The sequence below is a fragment of the Polypterus senegalus genome, chromosome 15, assembly GCF_016835505.1.
Source record: "Polypterus senegalus isolate Bchr_013 chromosome 15, ASM1683550v1, whole genome shotgun sequence".
NCBI classification, from domain to species: Eukaryota; Metazoa; Chordata; class Cladistia; order Polypteriformes; family Polypteridae; genus Polypterus; species Polypterus senegalus.
This window is the reverse complement of record NC_053168.1, coordinates 91,413,820-91,433,478: the sequence shown is the minus strand read 5'-3', so window position 1 is coordinate 91,433,478 and position 19,659 is coordinate 91,413,820. Positions and strand designations below refer to the sequence as shown.

General features: G+C 39.3%; 1 protein-coding gene across 2 annotated transcripts in view; it reads left to right on the top strand.

Moving 5' to 3' along the window:
* The window catches only part of taf2 (TAF2 RNA polymerase II, TATA box binding protein (TBP)-associated factor), a 379,690-nt gene that overhangs the window by 328,130 nt on the left and 31,901 nt on the right, over positions 1-19,659 (top strand). For both annotated transcript variants that reach the window (XM_039736433.1, XM_039736434.1), the window contains one exon: positions 3,049-3,278. In XM_039736433.1, the coding sequence (XP_039592367.1) occupies positions 3,049-3,278 (230 nt within the window). The remainder of the gene's footprint in view (positions 1-3,048; positions 3,279-19,659) is intronic.

Below are 19,659 nucleotides of genomic sequence, written 5' to 3'. Positions count from 1 at the left end.
TACCGTGAAAAAGTGCGTGGTTTTACGCAGAGTGTAGGTTTTATACATCGTGATTTCAATGTGGAAAAGTTCTTACGCAACATTTCTGTGCGTACGCACCGTTTATACATGATGCCCCGGTGGTCATTGTGATCTGTTCTGTTCACCAAAGGTGACTCTATGAAGATTACAAAACACCAAACTACCTAACTCTAAGCAACCCTAAGTTGCACAAGCCCCACCACCACTTGAAGTTGAAGATCCATAATTTAGAACCCTGATAATGCGATTCTAATTTTCAGAGTGATTTATAAACAAAAATAAAGCTAGTACAGTGTGTAAACTAAGGAGTTTATAAATGTGCGTGGAGGTAAGGATGTACTATGTCCATTGTTTAAGGAAATTCAAAATTAATTTATGACTAAATAAATGAAAGTTTAAATTTTTGTATTGATTGTTTCAGTAATATCAATTTTATCTTCCTGTTACTTGTAAATACTGAATGTATAGCATGAGGTGGGTGGGATATTTAAAGAATGTTACAACAAAGTATTTGAGGTTTGTGAAGATATGTAGTGTTGAGAAAATAGTTTAATTTTTTCCTTTTTTTGCTCTTTCTGTTTCTAAAGTCTTGAACATGTATCTTAAACTGTTTATGGAAATAATTTTTTTTGTAAATTCTTTTTATCTCATATACACATGATTATTGAATGTTTAGTTTTATTTGTTCTTTTATGCATTGTATTTAATTCAATAAACATTTTTTTTTAAGAAGTATTTATCATTCTTTATGTCCATCCATCCTTTCAGTTTATTGTCCAGTTGCTTTGGCCTGGGATGGGCGCATCTGAGGGTGTACTCACACTAGGCACATTTCCAATGTTTCCGTACCATGCCCAAGCACGATTGTCCCTGCTCCCTACTAAACTGTGGGCCTGCACTCACACTGTGCTTGACGTTCTGGTTCCAGGCATGCTTTCGTCATGACCATGTGACTATGCCTAAAGTCAAAACAAGATCCAAACACGAAGTGACAACGAGCATGTCAAAATGATTTTACTTATTTTGGGTTGTTTTGGAGTCATTTAAGGCAGAATAATGGTCTACCCTCTTACAAATTTAATGAGTGTACAGTGCAACGTTTTTCTGTTTATTGTGCTGCACAAGATTTTTACGAAGATAAATGATGTCAAGGGAGGAATTTGCAGCATTTCTTGCCAACTACAGTTGATGTTCATGTGTAAGTTAAGAATAAAAACGTCTCTTTAACTCAAAAAATATTGAAGGAAATGAGAAGTCTGACTTGTCGCATCATTGACATCATGCCTGCTTTCCGTGCTCGGGCACATTTAATGATCACACTGTTCCCAAATGCTACTCAGCCATGTTTGGGCCCACCGCTCCCAAACGGGCCATGGCCCAGCACGGACCAATCACACTAGTCAAACGAACTAGACTTTGCAGGGTTAAATGTGGATAAACGTGCTTGGGCATGGAATGAATTGCCACTGTGAGTACACCCTGGTCTATGCTAAAAAACGTGGATATCCGTCTATAAGTTTATTTTTCTCTTTTTTTTTTTCTTTTTATTCTTTGTTTTAATGTTTTTCTTGTTATAAGGTGCAGCTTTTCCACCATTGGCCATGGCCTCATGCAAAGAGACATTGCTTAGTTTATTGTCAAAGTTTTATGGAAAATATTTCTTGCTGCCATGGTGCCAAACTCCTGGTAGACATACACGTTTCTGTTGAAGTGTGTGTGGTGGCATTTGGGAAAGTGATTGGTTATAAAAAATAACTGTTAAGCATTGAGTAGGAACACTTTGGTAGAGTTCTTTGTAAGTGATTATCTTTGATAAGCTTATGGAGGAAAGTAACTATTATTACCATGAGCGCTTTGAGTAACTGATAAAAAAAAGCACTATATAAATGTAATGAATTATTATTATTATTATTATTATTATTATTATTATTATTATTATTATTATTACCAAAACCAACATTTCAAGATTCAAGAGTATTTATTGTCATTTCATTCATATACAGTAGTGCAGCATACAGTGAAATGAAACAACGTTCCTCCAGGACCATGGTGCTACATAGAACACAGAACACCGAAGAATCCACGATACTGTACATAACATAACGTAATATATAACAAGGTGCTTGAGAGACAAATGTGCAAACATGTGCAACACTGCAGAGCAGAACACACATATCGGATATCAGATCAGTCCATGAGTGTTCAGAAATCTGACTGCTTGTGGGGAAAAAACTGTTACACATTCTGGTGGTAGGGGCCCAAAAGCTTCGGTACCTTTTTCCCCAATGGCAGAAGTGTAAACAGTGTGTGTGCAGGGTGTGTTGGGTCATTCACAATGCTGGTGGCTTTGCGGATGCAGCGTTTGGTGTAAATGTCCATGATGGAAGAAAGAGAGATACAAATGATCTTCGTAGTTGTCTTCACTATATGTTGTAGGGCTTTATGATTACTGACTGTGCAATTTCCAAACAAGACAGTGATGCAGTTGCTCATGATGCTCTCTATGGTTCCTCTGTAGAATGTTGTTAGAATAGCTGGTGGAAGATGGGCTTTTCTCAGCCTACGCAGGAAGTAGAGCCACTGCTGGGCTTTCTTGGCTAAACAGCTGGTGTTGTAGGACCAGGTGAGGTTGTCTGCCAGGTGGACACCCAAGAATCTGGTGCTGTTGACGACCTCCACAGTTGAGCCGTCAATATTCAGTGGCAGATGGTCACTCTTCATGTATCATCTTATGTAATGTCTTGAGTAAGATGACAATATAAAAACTAAAATACATACATCTTACAAACACCTGAAATAATTGAAGGTTACTTGTAATTTAGTGCATATACCAAACTCTGTTAGAAGTCACACACACAGGAGAAAAATATAGGCATTTTATATTCCAGATAGTGAACTGTAACCTAAACATCTTAAGAGAATGAATTGTTTTAAAAGCATGTGCTGTTAGTTAGTTTGAACTGTGTATTTTGATACTTTTACTTTTACTTGATAAAAAAGTGTTTTTATTTTCTGTATGCTTTCTAGGTACATCTCATGATTGGAGGCTGCGTTGTGATGCAGTGAACCTTTATCACACACTGTTTGGCCTGAGTAGACCATCTTGCTTGCCTTTGCCGGAGCTTGGGCTGGTCCTCAATCTTAAAGAAAAAAAGGCAGTTCTGAACTCTACAATCAAACCTGAATTGGGGGCTACTTATACAGAGCTGACAAATAATCCTGCAATTCTTGGACAGATGATCATCTTTCCAAACAGTGTAAGAACTTAAGCCTAAATATGAAGTTAAACCTCATTATTAGTTTTCCCTTTTTTCTGTTAATAGAAATACCCCCCTCTCTCTCTCTCTCTCTCTCTATATATATATATATATATATATATATATATATATATATATACACAGGGTGGTCCAGATCTAATTATGCAGCTCTAGATCGTCTGGATGACTTTGATTTATGCGGGGACGATTCCAAAGACGATTCTTCATGTCGTCAGTTCACACACTTCTCGATGGTCTGGGATTTTTTGGGTTATTTTCTATGTAATAAACTTAATAAGTTATAGCGTAATGAAAATTGTATAATTAAATCTGGACCACCCTATATATATCTCAGGGGTCTCCAACCTTTTTCACCATGAGAACTACTTTTACAAACAAACTGAATAAGCTTGTTTTGCCTGAACATTTACAAATTGTTGGTGTCCACAACTTGCATTATCCATTAAAACATCACAAAAAATATTTAGTTCACCTGCAAGTGCATTTTGCATGTCTGTATGCATTTTCTAGTGCATCTCACACTATTGAATTAAAACAGGAATGCTGTCAAAACAAAACAATGCAATTACAAATACACAGATATTACTTATTCATTTATCATTTTGTTACATGTCACTGTTTCACTTCACAAAAGTATTCACATGTTCAGTTGCATGTGTGATGTGTTTTTTTAGTTAGTCAGATGACTGGCACTGCATGGAGTCAACAAGAGAGGTGTATGGTGGAGCGTAGCCACTTAGGTTCACTCTTCTGGAGTCATTTAAATGTTCATTTGTCAGTCTTGTTCTGAACTTTGATTTCATTAAATTCTTGTCAGAAAAGGCAGACTCACAGAGGTATGTAGACCCAAACAAAGCAGACATTTTCAGAGCTGCTTGGTGTTATCTGGCACTACTAAGCTTCAGAAATGCACAGGCAGTCCCTGGGTTATGTACAAGATAGGGACTGTAGGTTTGTTAAGTTGAATTTATATGTAAGTCGGGGCAGGTACTTTATTTTAATAAATGCTATTGTTGACTGACTGTAACCAAGTGCTCTGCCAATGAATGATGGAGTTTCACCTCTCTCTGAACTTTTTATTATTTCTATTTTATTTCCCATGGTGGTGATTTTTCTCTTCTTTACTGTATCACCAGCACTTGCATCAGATTTGTGTTTCCGAGACATTGTTGAAGGGTGAAGACAAAAGGTTAAGATGAGCTCTTCTGCACAGCAGTGTACACGTCTGGTGTACTGACGAGAGACAACTTCCTGCTATATACATAACAGTACAGCTGCCTGTTGAATGGTGGCGGCGAGGGGCAATTCACACCCGCCAACCACACAGTCACCTCCACTTGCATACAGTGTGCTGCCTGCAGCGTCTGCCACTGAGAACAAACAGGGTGCGGCCAAAGGCTGGTAGTGAATTGCCCATCACCACCCCCATTCAACATCCAGCCACCCAAGGCACACTATACAATGCTGCACCCCAAAGCCCCTCCATTCACCCTCAATGGCCTCCGTTCAGCCACAACCAGTTCACCGCTTGCAGCATTACCAGCCACCCACCGAGAACAAAAGGGGCAGTCAAGAGCAGTAGCTGCAGCGGCGTGCTGGGCAGGCAGCGAACCGCCCCATCAAGCCTCCGTCCTGCACACGAGCGGTAGCTGTGGCCCCAGCAACTATGGACCCTGGGTCACCCCTTGCTGCGCACCCAGCCGCCCACTGAGAATGAATGGGGTGCCGCTCCCACCACCCCATTCATTAACCGGAGCCGCCCGAGGGACGCTACACTGTGTGAGCAGCGAAATCGCACCCTCCAGCCACCGCTTGCAGCGTTCCCAGGCCGAAGATGATAGAGCAGCAGTTACTGAGAAGCCTAGACATGTCCCCCATATGGATGAAGGAGCAGTTGCGGCCCCGTTGTCTTCCATGGACGTCCAGGTCTTTTTGCGTTGCTGAGTACACCAGTGCTTGCTTTCTTTCTCAGGATGTACCAAACTGTAGATTTTGCCACTCATAATATTGTAGCAATTTCTGTAATGGGCTTTCTCTGTTTTTACAGCTTAAGGATGGCTTCTTTCACCTGCATGGAGAGCTCCTTTGACCACATGTTGTCTGTTCACAGCAAAATCTTCCACATGCAAGCACCACACCTCAAATCAACTCCAGGCCTTTTATCTGCTTAATTGATAATGACATAACGACAGATTTGCCCACACCTGCCTATGAAATAGCCTTTGAGTCAATTGTTCAATTACTTTTGAGCCCCTGAAATGAAGGGATTGTGTTAAAAAATGTTTTAGTTGCCTCACATTTTTATGCAATTGTTTTGTTCACCCCACTGAATTAAAGCTGGAAGTCTGCACTTCAACTGCATCTGAGTTGTTTCATTTAAAATTCATTTAATGTGGTAATGTACAGAACCAAAATTAGAAAACAGTTGTCTCTGTCCAAATATTTATGGACCTAACTGTATATATACACATACATATATATATATATATATATATATATACATACATGCACAAACACACACAACACTATACTGTATCTATACTAATAAAAGGCAAAGCCCTCACTCACTCACTGACTCACTCACTGACTCATCACTAATTCTCCAACTTCCCGTGTAGGTAGAAGGCTGAAATTTGGCAGGCTTATTCCTTACAGCTTACTTACAAAAGTTGGGCAGGTTTCATTTCGAAATTCTACGCATAAGGGTCATAACTGGAAGCTATTTTTCCCCATATAATGTAATGGAGTCTTGAGTTGGAGATGGCGCGGGGGAGTTTCGTGTGACATCATCACGCCTCCTACGTAAGTACGTAGAGCACAAGGAAGAACTCCAAACAGCGATCAGCACAAAGCGCCATTTCACAATTGAGAAGGCAGAAAAACATTATGAAGCAAATGATGCATACAAGCATATTCATAAGTACAGCTACTGCGGAAACAAAGCACGGCGTGAACCGTAAGTTTATATTAAATTAAGTTCATAGGCTACCACTAGCGTTTGTAATTTAGTGCCTGCCCATATAAGGCCGTCCATCAGCGGCAATCCAATACAAACACTGCCGGTAAATATTCACGTGTGAAGGACTGTGCTTATGCAGAGGAAGATGAGATGGTCAGGGTGGTGTTTGGCACAAACTCATTGAAACTGCGAGAGAAAGTTTTAAGTGCGGGTCTTAGCTGACATTACGAGATGGCACCAGTACAGCTGGGAACCTTCGATGCAAGAACACCAAGCGGCTCCGTGAACTGGCGCAGTGCACAGACAAAAGCAACAGTTCCAAAGAGTGCTGAACAAAACCGAATTACACAATTGAGAAGGCAGCAAAAAATATGAAGCGTCTTATACATACAATCATATTCATAAGTGCAGCTACTGCGAAACAAAGCACACGGTGGAAAAAGTGAATGTCCTGCTAAAGGAAGACAGTGTAAAAAAAACCCGTGCATGCAGTTTGTCACATCACAGATAAAAGGAAGGCGAGCTGTTTATTGATGCAGTAAGGAACTAATCGATGAATGAAACCTCTTATCTTTACAGCGATTGACAAACACGGAATGTAACTTGAACACATCCTACAAATACGAGCCTGATTGAAAGAAATAATGATAATCAAATCCTTGATGACAGCAACATTCAATAACACTCACAAAACAATTACTGTATATTGACAATCATGTTACGTTATTTTTAAAATGTTCCCTTTTCTTTTCATAACTTCTACTTCTCCACTGCGATACGGGTATATATATAAATGTATATATATACCCGATCTACAATACATACTTTAGCATAGACAAGCCACGCTGTGGCAATTGTAGAGTCTTAAGCCTCTAACGCCGACATTCGAGGTTGATTCGAGAGGGTGTACTGACTATGTACGCTACCGATTCATTTTACCTTAGCATCTCCTTGGTTTGGGGCGTATGAAAAATATTAGGTTAGCAGAGAATCATGTTACGTTATTTTTAAAATTTTCCCTTTCTTAGCACAAGCACAGCTGAGAAGCTTCGATGCATGTACTCCATAACGCGTTAAAAATAACGATTTAATCACACTTTCAATTCCAAGCAAGCGGGAACTTTTGTCAATGCATGATTTCCTGGTACATCCATTACACTGATGCACACATCACAGCTACAAAAATGTTAGAGTCGGAATAAAGCGCGTTCCTACGACTGATCATTTCGACTTCCGAAGCCTTGATAAAAGCATGGTTTTGTGCACACTGAAAAGCAAGCAAAATTAGATGCATTACAGAAAGCGGACTTTGTGGCTCTTACTGGGGATCATTGGACTTCCGTGACCGTTAGTAATTCTAAATACATCTAATTACAAAATGTTCAATGATCACACTGTTTTAGCCTAATGTACAAAATAATTTTGGCTAATGTTACTCAGAGTTTAAAGAGTAAGCTGGTCAAATTACCTTTTATGTTTCTGACTTATTTTTTAAGAAGAAAAACTGCACTTTATGGTGAAATTTTGGTTATTATTATTTAAAGACAATACTATTCTGAAAATGTACTTAAAGTACTTAAACTACCACTTTATTTTTAAGTCTGCCCAATTTTAACCAGGGATGATATTTTTGTTTCTGTTTTGAATTCAAATGCAGTTTAAAGGCTTTTTTTCAGAAATTAAAACAGCTTCAGTTTACAATATTCATGTCCATGTCTATTATTTGATTCTGTAAGCCCACTAAAACCGTTTTAAATAAAAAAAAAAATTTGCGATTTGGGGCAAATTCGTGTCGATTACATACGATTAATCAAGATTAATTCTTACACAGCCTCTAATTAATTGGATTAATTTTTTAATCGAGTCCCACCCCTAATATATATATATATATGTAGATATATATGTAGATTTGTATATATATGTGTATATACAGTATATATGTAGATATGTATATGTTGTATATACAGTATGTATATATGTGTGTGTATATATACAGTATGTGTATATATGTATATGTATATATATATATATATATATATATGTTTATATATATGTTTATATATGTGTCTGTGTGTGTGTATATATATATATATATGTGTATATATGTATATATATATATATATATATATATATATGCCAGCAACACTCATATCAATGACAAAACAATTACATTAACAATCATCTTACGTTATTTTTAAAATGTTTGCTTTTCTTTTTCATAACTTCTTTAACACACTACTTCTCCGCTGCGAAGCGCGGGTATTCTGCTAGTATAATATAATGCAAACCTGACTAACTCATTTACTCCCTCATCAACACAAAACACTATTTTTGTGTAGCTAAAAATATGAATTTTTGCAGAACAGTACATCTGAGTCAGTCGGGTTCCATTGAGAAAGTAAATTTTGATATTCTGTGCCCTTAATAGTGTTTGGGACAGAGACACATTTTTCCTGGATTTTCCCCTTTGCTCCCTGGTTTAAAATTACAAATTAAACAATTCAGATGTGATTAAATTGCAGACTTTAATTTAAGGGTATATTCATACATGTAGGTCACCAAATGTAGAAATAACCCTTTTTATACATGGTCTGCAGACTTGGTCTGTAGTTGTACTTGTTCAACATGAGGGCAAGATCTTTCCCTATAAAAGTCAAAGAAGCTATTTTGCAGCTGAAAAACAAGAAAGAAAACATTAGAGACAGAGAGAGGTAAAACCTTAGGATTACCTAAATCAGCTCCCTGGAAAAATCGTTTAGAAGAAAGAACGCACTGGTGTTCTTAGTAATCGCAAAGGGATTTGTAGAACAAGGAAGATCTCCACTGCTGATGACAGAAGAATCCTCACTATGGTAAAGAAATAGCCCCAAACACCTGTCCGACAGATCAGAAACAGTCCTCAGGAGGCAGATGTGTATGTGTCAGAGACTACTATCCAAGAGAAGATTGCAGACTTCAAGCAGTCATTGCATATAAGGGAAATGTAACAACATACTGAATATAACTCCTTTAATATACCTACCATTTCTATGTCCCAGACATTGTAGTGCCTTGAAATGGGGGGGGCCATGTATTAAAAGTTGAGATATTTCTACATGGTGTAACCAGTCAAACAAAATGACACCTTTTTATTGGCTAACTAAAAAGATTACGATATGCAAGCTTTCGAGGCAACTCAGACCCCTTCTTCATAATGACTAACACGGTACAGCACCCTAGTACTAAATAAATGGTGTGACCAAAATGTATGCAAAAACCCTTCGATTAAAGTCTAAAATGTGAATTCAAATCACATCTCAATTGTTTGATTCATAATTTTTAACTGGAGACCACTAAATGGAGGTCACTGTATAATCCCCATTTAATAGAAAAACTAAATACCCCAAAATCTCAGAAATGCTTTGATGGATTTTCTTTATATTTAGTGACTTTATTTAAAAAATAACATAATAAATAAAATAAAGAAAATTAGCCAGCATGTTTTATTTGTCAATATTTATTAATATTATGCTAATCTACATGCTCAGTGCTGTGTTAAAAGTGTTCTTTATCCCAAGGATGGTACACCTATTGTAGTAGAAATGTTATTTATTATCAGTATTCAGAGAGAGAACACACATCCCTGAGACATTCCTGTGCTTATTGTTATGGTGCTGAAAGTATTAGTTTTGATCCTGACTGACTGAGGGCATTCGGGCCAGAAGTCCAGGATTCAGTTGTAGAGGAGGGTGTTCTGGCCCAGTCCACTGAGTTTTACAGTCAGTGTCTGTGGGATGGTTGTGTTAAATGTAAGAGTGAAGTCAATGAACAATATTCTTATGTAAGTGTGCTTTTCATTTGTTAGGGAAAATAGAGGGAGATGTAGGGCAGTAGATGCAGTGGGCGGTATGCAAACTGAAATGGGTGCAGTGAGCTTGGAAGATATTCTTCGATGTTCTGCCTGTTGTTAAAGCAATTCATGTTAGGTCTGAGTGCTATGGGGTGGTAGTTGTTTTGGGATTCACTTCTTTTGCTACTGGAATGTAAGTGTTAGTTGTGAAACATAAAAGCACAATCACCTGGCTCAGGCATGTGTTAAAGATGTCTTTTAGGACATCTTCCAGTTGGTCTGTACATTCTCTCAGCACAATACCAGGTATTATGTCTGGTCCAGTAGTCTTGTGTTGATTGACCCTGGTAAGATTCTTCTCACTTTAACTGTGGACAGACATATTACCTGTGCATTGTGGGGAGAGGATGGTTTTCTTTGCCGAGAGATTGCCAAGCAAACAGCTTGATGGAAATAGAGCAGGGATACTTAGAAGAATAAAATAAAATGATACTGAAAAAATAAAATAAATTGAAAGCTGTGGGTGGCCGCAGTTTGCTTCCAGGAGGTTTCAGGTTCAGTTAACTCTTGTGGACTACTAGGAAAATCAAATGTATGTTTGTTTTACTTTAGGTCATGAGGTCACTGGAAAAGGGGTGTGTGGTGCTCCCAATATCTCTGCAAAAGGATGAAGGTCCAACTCTTTACAGCCTTGGTGCTCCCTGTTTTGTTATATGGTTGTGAGACATGAACGCTATTCAGTGACCTGAGACAAAGACTGGACTCCTCCAGTACTGTGTCTCTTCAGAGAATCCTTGAGTACTGCTGGTTTGACTTTGTGTCGAATAAGCAGTTGCTCATGTAGTCCTGAATGAGGCATATTACTTGCATTGATAGGGAGCATCAGTTATGGCACTATGGCCATGTGGCGCGATTCCCCAAGTGTGATTTGGCTTGCTGGATTCTCATTGCTGAAGATCCAAGCTGCTGGACCAGGCCAAGGGGACGCCTACATAACACCTGGCTGTGTCAGATAGATGGTCATTTCTGGAGGGTATGAGTGCACCGCATGTCAGCCTGGCGGATTGCCAACCGGGATCCTGAGTTGTTTCGTCATGCTGTACCAGTGCCTGCTCCCCAGGCTGACCTGACCTGCTTTACCTTACCTTTTTCTTCTGTTGACTGGCCTTTAGACATATATCAATGTAATTGAAACACCTCATTTTAAGAAACAGGATAATACAATTTATTGATAAGTACAAGGATTATAGTAATATGCTGACTGCATGAATATTTTCATATACAAGACAAGGAGACAGACTAGACAGAAAAGCATATAGTATAGAAGAGGCTGGTTGTTAACTTGCTATTTAGAGTTCTACTTTATTTTGGCACAGATAAATAGTTTTTACGATACCTTTAAAGGTGATGTCTGATATTGTTTAGAGTTGTTCTTTGTTGCTGCTCTGGGATTAAATGGAGGATCCTTCTTTCGTTGGAGTACACTCTTTGTCGTAGCTGCATGATCCTTTGTGATGTTTTGTTATGCTGCTATCTCAAGTTGCTTTCTGCTATTATGCCCTTTACTATGTCATCTGCAGCTTTATAGGAAAAAATAGTACTCTCACTGGCACATGAGTTTAGATGCTGAAGTGATGGCTACTACTCATCCTTTTCAGCCCACTGGTCACAGCCTGGCTTGGCAATCAGAGATTGTTAGTTTCACTGCCACAAATAGAAAGAGGTTGTCAGTTCACAGCTCCACAAACTGAGAACAGCTCATCAGATTTTAGTTTCAGAGGGAAGTTTTATAAGTTTAATTTGTAGATTTCCTCCTCCCTAATAGAATGCCAGAGGTTGTCCCCAAGAAGAATCCCCAGGGAATTTTGTGAGTGTCCAAAGAATACTCCCAAAGTAAGTCATCAGGATGGTGCAGAGATTTAAGGCAAAGGCCTTTCCTGACTGAATTAAAGCCACTTCCTATTTAAATCAGTGTTTCTTCATAGACACATTTTTCTTTCAGTCAGAGTTGTCATTCATTGAATTACGGCTCTTTGTTTTTATCCAAGTCAATTTCACACCCTCTTGCTTAAGAAGTCTATAGAGGGAACTCTGGAAAGTTATCAGTTCAATTCTGATTTAGGCATTTGTTCTTAGATGATGTACAGGCACATTCTGGCACAAGCTGGGGTTCAATCACTTAGTTTGGAATGCAAGTGAGTGTTTTTTGCTAAATCTGCTATCTTAACAAGCCTGATGTGCAGAATGGGCAATGTGATGTCCACTGTGTCCTACAATGTCACCAAATAGATCGCAGCCTTCGAAACACATGTGCTGTGAATTAGGGAATCCATTCCCGGGCTCCCGGTAATTGGATTCCCTGACATTTTTCATTCCCAGGAATGAAACTGCTGTAATTCCTGGGAAAACGTGAACGGCCAAGCTTGCATATATAGCATGTAAAAGTGTAAAAATCGATCAAGAAATAACAGAGTTATACTTGAAAATAATTTAAGTCGCACGGTTTTTTGGCCCACGGTGTAGTGTGCTACCGATTAATTCAGTCAACTCAACAACGGGCCAGCAGCAGTCAGTCTCCCAGCTGACTGAGCACAGTGGACTGGGAGGTGTCTGCTCTGCACTCTGCAGCTCACGAATGCCAGGACGGGGCAGACTTCATTAAAGTCTGTGGCACGTGCTGTTGACAGTACAGACTGGTGTCAAGTTTTCAACTGGAGCAGAGCTCGGGTCCAGTCAGCAGTTGGAACATCAGTTGTTTGTGTTGAAAGCCTCGTACACATGGCCAAGTTTGTTGAGTTTTTGCGTGAAAAGCTTGGCCAGTCGGCTGAGTGTAAACTGTGTAAAACTGTTTTGAAAACAGCTGGCAGCTCAACAAAGGAGAGACAATGATGTTCTCAAACATGAGAATCTAAGAAGAGTTCATCAAATAACTGTTATGAAACGAAAACCAGAGAATGATGACGATACACCAACGATGTCCAAGCGCATAGCAGTGGGGCCAATGATGAAATATGTGCAGAACAAGAACAAAAGTACATTGCAGATCACGGTCAAACAATCCGATTGCTGGTAACTGAAGAGATGGGTAACAAGAAGAAGCAGGGTCAGTGCTTTAGTATAACATTTGATGAATGGACTTCCACTAGAAATCGATGATATATGAATGTGAATGTCCATGAACAAGGTCCGAAGTATTGGAACCTTGGATTAATCAGAGTTCATGGCTCGATGCCGGCGGAGAAGTGCATTGACTTACTGCAGAGTAAGCTGGCAGAGTTTGAGCTTGGTCTTACCAGTGACATAGTAGGCATCTGTACAGACAGTGCCAGTGTAATGACAAAGGTCGGAAGACTACTGGAAGTTGAGCATCAATTATGTTATGCGCACTGTATCCAGCTGGCAGTGCTAGAAGAGCTGTATTGCCGCAGAGGTCGTGCTGCTGCTACTACTGCTACAGCCGAGCCCAATTCGTCTCATTGCAACACTGACAACAGCGACGACGATGAGAATGATATACTTGAGAGTCATGATGGCCAACAAGGTCTAGAAGTTTTTGATGATGGCTACCATGTTCTTGTGGAATTGTCAGGTGAATTACATGACGATGTTGTTAACAAGGTTCGTAAAATCGTCAAGATTTTTAGATGATCACCAACGAAGAATTACAACATACTTCAGCCGTACGTGATTCGGCAAAGAAATCGGTCTTCTGCCAGACTGCAGGACAAGGTGGAATAGCCTGGTTGATATGTTGAGCAGATTTCTGCAATTACGGGGTCCAAAACAGAAGGCAGTGATTGATCTCGGGCAACAGTTACACTTAACTAACGCCAACTTCACAGTTATCAGTGAAATGGTGTCTAGTTTGGAACCGTTGAAGCTTGTAGTTAATGCACTTTGCAGGCGTGAAACAAATCTGATCAGCGCAGAAGCGGCTCTGAGGTTCTGCATTGTCCAGCTACAGAAGCAGAGCTCAGAGCTTGCAAAGACTCTGGAAGATGTTCTTGAGTGTAGAATAAACGACAGACGAGGATTACATGCTGCTGTTCTCCAGTATCTGCATACAGCTTCTGCACGAAAGACGGCTACTACAGACATATTCTCTGTACCATCTAATGACATCATCTGAAAATTCGTTCATCGTCTGGTAACACGACTTGAACAGACTGACAGCAGTAGTTCGGCTGCAATATCCACAACACTGGAAGAAGGTGGCGCCATTGTTGCAGCTTGCATTTCATCAGACAACAGCTTTGAACAGCAACTTGAAATTGCAATGCGTCAGTCTGTTGCATCCGCATTATCTGTGCCAAGAAACTTTCCATCACAGATTGATGACAAGAAAATGGATGCATCAGTAAAAGCTGAAATGGCGGTGTTTCAGAGCAACGGCAAGCGCGGGCATTGTTTAGAACAAGTATATCAGTATCTGATGACTATGCCGCCTACTTCAGTGGAGGCAGAGCGTGCTTTCTCAGCAGCTGGCGTAATCTGCATGAATGTGCACTCTCGCCTGATTGACTGCACGCTGGACACATTGTGCTTTCTACGTCCTTATTACCGCAACTAAAGATGCATGTACTTATATGACAGCACAAAAATTGCCTGTAGATCAGGTTATACTTTTATTTGTGTCAACATATTGCAGTAGTTTAATTAAAAATAAGTGTCGGTCGTTCTAAAACCGTTCACATGTGAGATGCCCGTGCACTGTGTTGTCCACGGGATTCCCGAATTCCTGGGAATTGATTCCCTACTGTGAATATAACAAGTTTCTTTGCATTGTCCATACTTGTTCCGTACAACATATTTGCTAGATGTCTGTTTGTGCTCATTGGGTCACAGAATGCCCATATAGTGCTGTCATGATAGTTGTGTCAAGTTGGTTGCTTTATGATGGAAAAAATGCCTTTGTGGACATATCATCAGATTGATTGTCACAATCTCGATCACTGTCATTATTGTCAAAACATTTGTCTTGCAACAAGTCTATCAAATATGAGCAACATTATACCTTTTTTTGCGAAGACATAACTACAGACTGCCTGTTTATATAATACTGTTTTCCCCAAGTTGTTGCCACCAAAAGAAAATTATTTAAAACTCTTAAGGTTAATGAGGTACAAGTTATATCGTACATTGCATCTTAACAGGCTCAGTGAAATACATGTTAACTTGTACCCATCATTCAAAGTGTTAATCTTTGCATCATTTATTCATGGAAACATCTGTCTAACATATCAAAATCCTTCATCATCTTTCTTCATCACTTTCATGAGTTTTTGCATCAGTCCAAGCTTTATATGGATAGAAGAAAAATGTCTTTGTTGGTTTGACAAGTGGTGTTTGAGCCATAGTTTTCTGCCCTGGAACCAGATGCTTCTGCACTGGCCATTTCTTTTTAATTTAATAAGATTCTTTAGCACAGTTTTCCTATTTGCAAATCAAACAGCAGTCTTTGATGTATCCAAGATAAATTCCTAGTATCAGTTACTTTTAGAACACCGCAGATGTTCCAGTTGTAAATGTTGTACTGTGTATCTTTCAGGGTAATAACTGAAAAAGATGGTTGCCTGGGCACATTTCCTAACCTGTAATATATAAAGGACATCCGTGGAGTACAGTTTCAAGGCTACAATCTTTTTTTGTTGTCCGAATCACATGCTGCAGTTTATATTTCGAGTGAGTATATGCATAGCCATACCAGACTGTTTAGGAGAAAGTGAGGATGCTTCCAATAACAGCTCATTTAACCTCTACTAGCAATAATGGGCACAAGTTAAACTTTTTATGTTGACGGAGAAAGAAAACTTACTCTGTTAACATTTATTGTTTGAAGCAGTTAGGTTTTCTTCCCACTTTTTGGACTGTGATAGTTGTGCAAAGAAATGTAAATGTTTCCACTGTATTCACAGTGACATCATTTATAACCAGTGGTGCAGGAAATGAGGAGTATCTTCTGAAATCCATAATCAAGGAATTCAAGTTAAGATTACTGAGGTTGCGCTAACTGGCTAGTCAATCCACTGCCCTCCAATATGGCATCTCATCCCCGTCTTTATCAGGCTATTCAGGATGGTGCCATCAACAAACTTTATCAGTTTAACAAAGGTGCAGTCTCCAGTGTAGAGAGTGAAAAGGACAGGAGACAGAACATAGCCCTCAGTTGATGCTGTGCTCATGGTCAGGGTCTTGACTGATATTCACTCATCTTCACTGTCTCGCGTCTGCTCTTTAGAAAGCTAGATAACTAGAGTCATGTGACATAGCCAGACTCATACTGAGTAGTGTGGTGTGGAGAAGCTCTGGTATGATTGTGTTAAATCTGGAACTGAAATCCACAAAAAAGATCCTGGCATAAGTGGTTGATGTGTGTAAATGCTACAAGTAGTGGATAGCCTTATCATCAAGACTGCAAACAGCACTTATTTCCGAACTTGTAAGCCAAGCTCTCAGAATGACAGTGCCTGTTGTACTTCAAATATGAGGAGCCCACAGTCTGTTTTAGTAAGCAGTTTTTCAACCAAAGTAGAGCTCATATGTTTTCTTAACAAGTGAAGTCATGCTGTGTCTTTGAGGTATTGTGTATATTCACCACTAATGTAAGATAATGTGTTGCAGCTTTTGTGACATTGGCAAGACATTTCTGCACTAAAGAATTGTACTCTAGACTGTAAATTCTAAATACCCACGCTATTCCTGTAGAATATGTACATTTGCGTATGTGCATATGATTCTCTGCAAGAATTGAAGATAATGTAATCTTATGGGGATGTATTTCTGAGTTGTGGTTTTCCAGCCATTCTGATAATGCAGGTATGCAAAAATAAACTTTATCAGAATCATTCTGCATAAGAGTACCGTACAGCAAGAAAAGCAACAGATGGCATAACATAAGACACACTGTCACCAATTACAGCACAAAAGATATCATGCCAATTCAAGTGGTTCAGAGGGATAGTATCCAACAACTTTTGAAAATTTTAGACCCAAGAAAATACTGAAAATATTTCAGTCAAACAGTTTTGCCTAAATTGTATGATTCATGGTTTCACATTTTGCCACAACAATAGATTTATGGTCAAGTCGAACATCTGATCCATACCTTTCCTTGACAGTGCCTTTCATCAACAAAACCTGGCAACTGAAAAGATACTGTTTGCAAACAGCCTATTTCCCAGAAGACCACACAGGCAACATCATTGCACAAGGTCTGAAAAAGGTGGTGGCATCATGGTTTCTGTGAGAAGACCGTATGATTTGCATTACAGCAGACAGAAGGGCTAACGTTGTCAGTGCACAACAGATTAACAACTGGAAGAGGCTCCCTGGTTTTGAACACAGGCTTCATATTACCATTTGTGTTTGAATTGCACAGTTTTATTTTTGTAAGAAGCATATGTCTATCAGAAGCATTTTATTTCACAATCTGTCTTAGTTGGTGGTCCTCATTCCAAAGCACATTTAAAACATTCACATAGATTCCTAGTTTCTCTCCCTGCTCCAGCCTGTCTATAGTGACGTTTATCCAAAATTACCAAATTTCTGCAGCTTTTAGTCCTCTTCATAGGATGATTCAGGCAGAAGTGTGACGTTCAAATAACTCACTAGACCAGAAAGGTTAGTTTTAAGACTTAGTAAAATTTCAAAGCAAAACAGTTCACACAAAAATACAGAAAAAAAAATTGATATTAAAGAAAAGAAAGCTCTTCTTTAAGGCTTATATATCTTGTTTCATTCTCTAAGTTTTGTTTTACAGTCATAATTGAGGCAGGTTAAGCACGGTAATTAATCTCATTAGTAGGCTATTAATATCATATTAACAAGAGCAAGCTATATCAAGAAGACTTTTACAAACACATTTTTAAAGGATGCAAAATATTGTCTATGTATCGTTATTGTAAAAGTCCCAGAAAACACTGAGATATAATTTTTTGCTAGTATTGCACACCCCTACCCAGGGGTCCACCACAGCCAACCCCACTGATCTTTTTTTTTGTCTCAGGAACATTTCTAGTTTAAGTTTCGAATGACATTTTTCTAAATCAAATACTGGAAAACACTATTAATCTTATACAATAATGTAAGTGGGAGCCTTACCTGAGAGCCACATATAAGAGTTGAGGCAAAAGAATAATTTTAATTAAGTTAATACATCCCAATACTGTCAGATTTCACTTAAACCAAGAGATTGTTTTGTTTTCATTTTGGTTAGTAATGGCATGATATTTAGCCACTTATATTCCTAAATTTGTTATGAAATAACTATGCACAAATACTTAAACTGGTCTTTGCATTTAAGCTGGCTAGAACATCCTCTCACATGCAAACACATTGGATCCTCTAGCATAGGCACTGTCTTATCCTAATTTATTTTTAAATCTGAGTAGTTTCCAAAATTTTATATTACATTCATGAATATATTTAAGGAAGTATTTGTGTTGCCCAAAAAAGCAAGACATAATCAGCATATAATGCCACCTTTTCCAACATTATTCCAAATTTAAAATCCTTTTATAAGTGGGTCTATTCTGATTAAAGTGTCCAGTGGCTCAATGCCCAAGGCAAACAGCAGTGGAAATATACTGATCACAAAAATTAAAGGAACACTTTAAAGGAACACATTAGATACATCAGATCTCAATATGAAGTTGGATATCTATACAAATAACGACAGGGCAATGTCTTAGGAACAAAAGGATGCCAAGTCTTTTAATGGAAATAAAAGTTTTCTGCCTACAGAGGGCTCACTTGTATAGACACCCTAAAATCAGAGTGAAATGAAGATGTGGCAGGCTAGTCCATTTTTTTCAAAAACTTAATTTCTGCTACTCAAAATGCTTTTCAGTATCTTGTGTGGCCCCCACGAGCTTGTATGCATGCTTGACAACGTCGGGGCATGCTCCTAATGAGACGACAGATGGTGTCTTGTGGCATTTCCTCTCAGATCTGTATGAAGGCATCCCTGAGCTGTTGTACAGTCTGAGGAGCAACCTGTCGGCGCCTAATGGACCGAAACATAATGTCCCACAGATGTTCTATTGGGTTTAAGTCCAGGGGATCGTGAAGGCCATTCAATTGTTTCAATTCCTTCATCCTCCAGGTACTGCCTGCATACTCTTGCCACATGAGGCCGGGCATTGTCGTGCATTAGGAGGAAACCAGGACCTACTGCACCAGCGTAGGGTCTGACAATGGGTTCAAGGATTTCATCTCGATACCTTATGGCAGTCAGAGCACCATTTCCTACGCAGTAGATGTCTGTGCGTCCCTCCATGGATATGCCTCCCCAGACCATCACTGACCCACCACCAAACCTGTCATGTTGAGCGCGTTGCAGGCAGCATATCGTTCTCCTTGTCTTCTCCAGACTCTTTCACGTCTATCACAGCTGCTTAGGGTGAACCTGCTCTCGTCTGTAAAAAGTACAGGGCGCCAGTGGCGGACTTGCCAATTCTGGTGTTCTTGAGCAAATGCCAGTCGAGCTCCACGGTGCTGGGCAGTGAGCACAGGGCCCACTACAGGACGTCGGGCCCTCAGGCCATCTTCATGAAGTCTGTTCCTGATTGTTT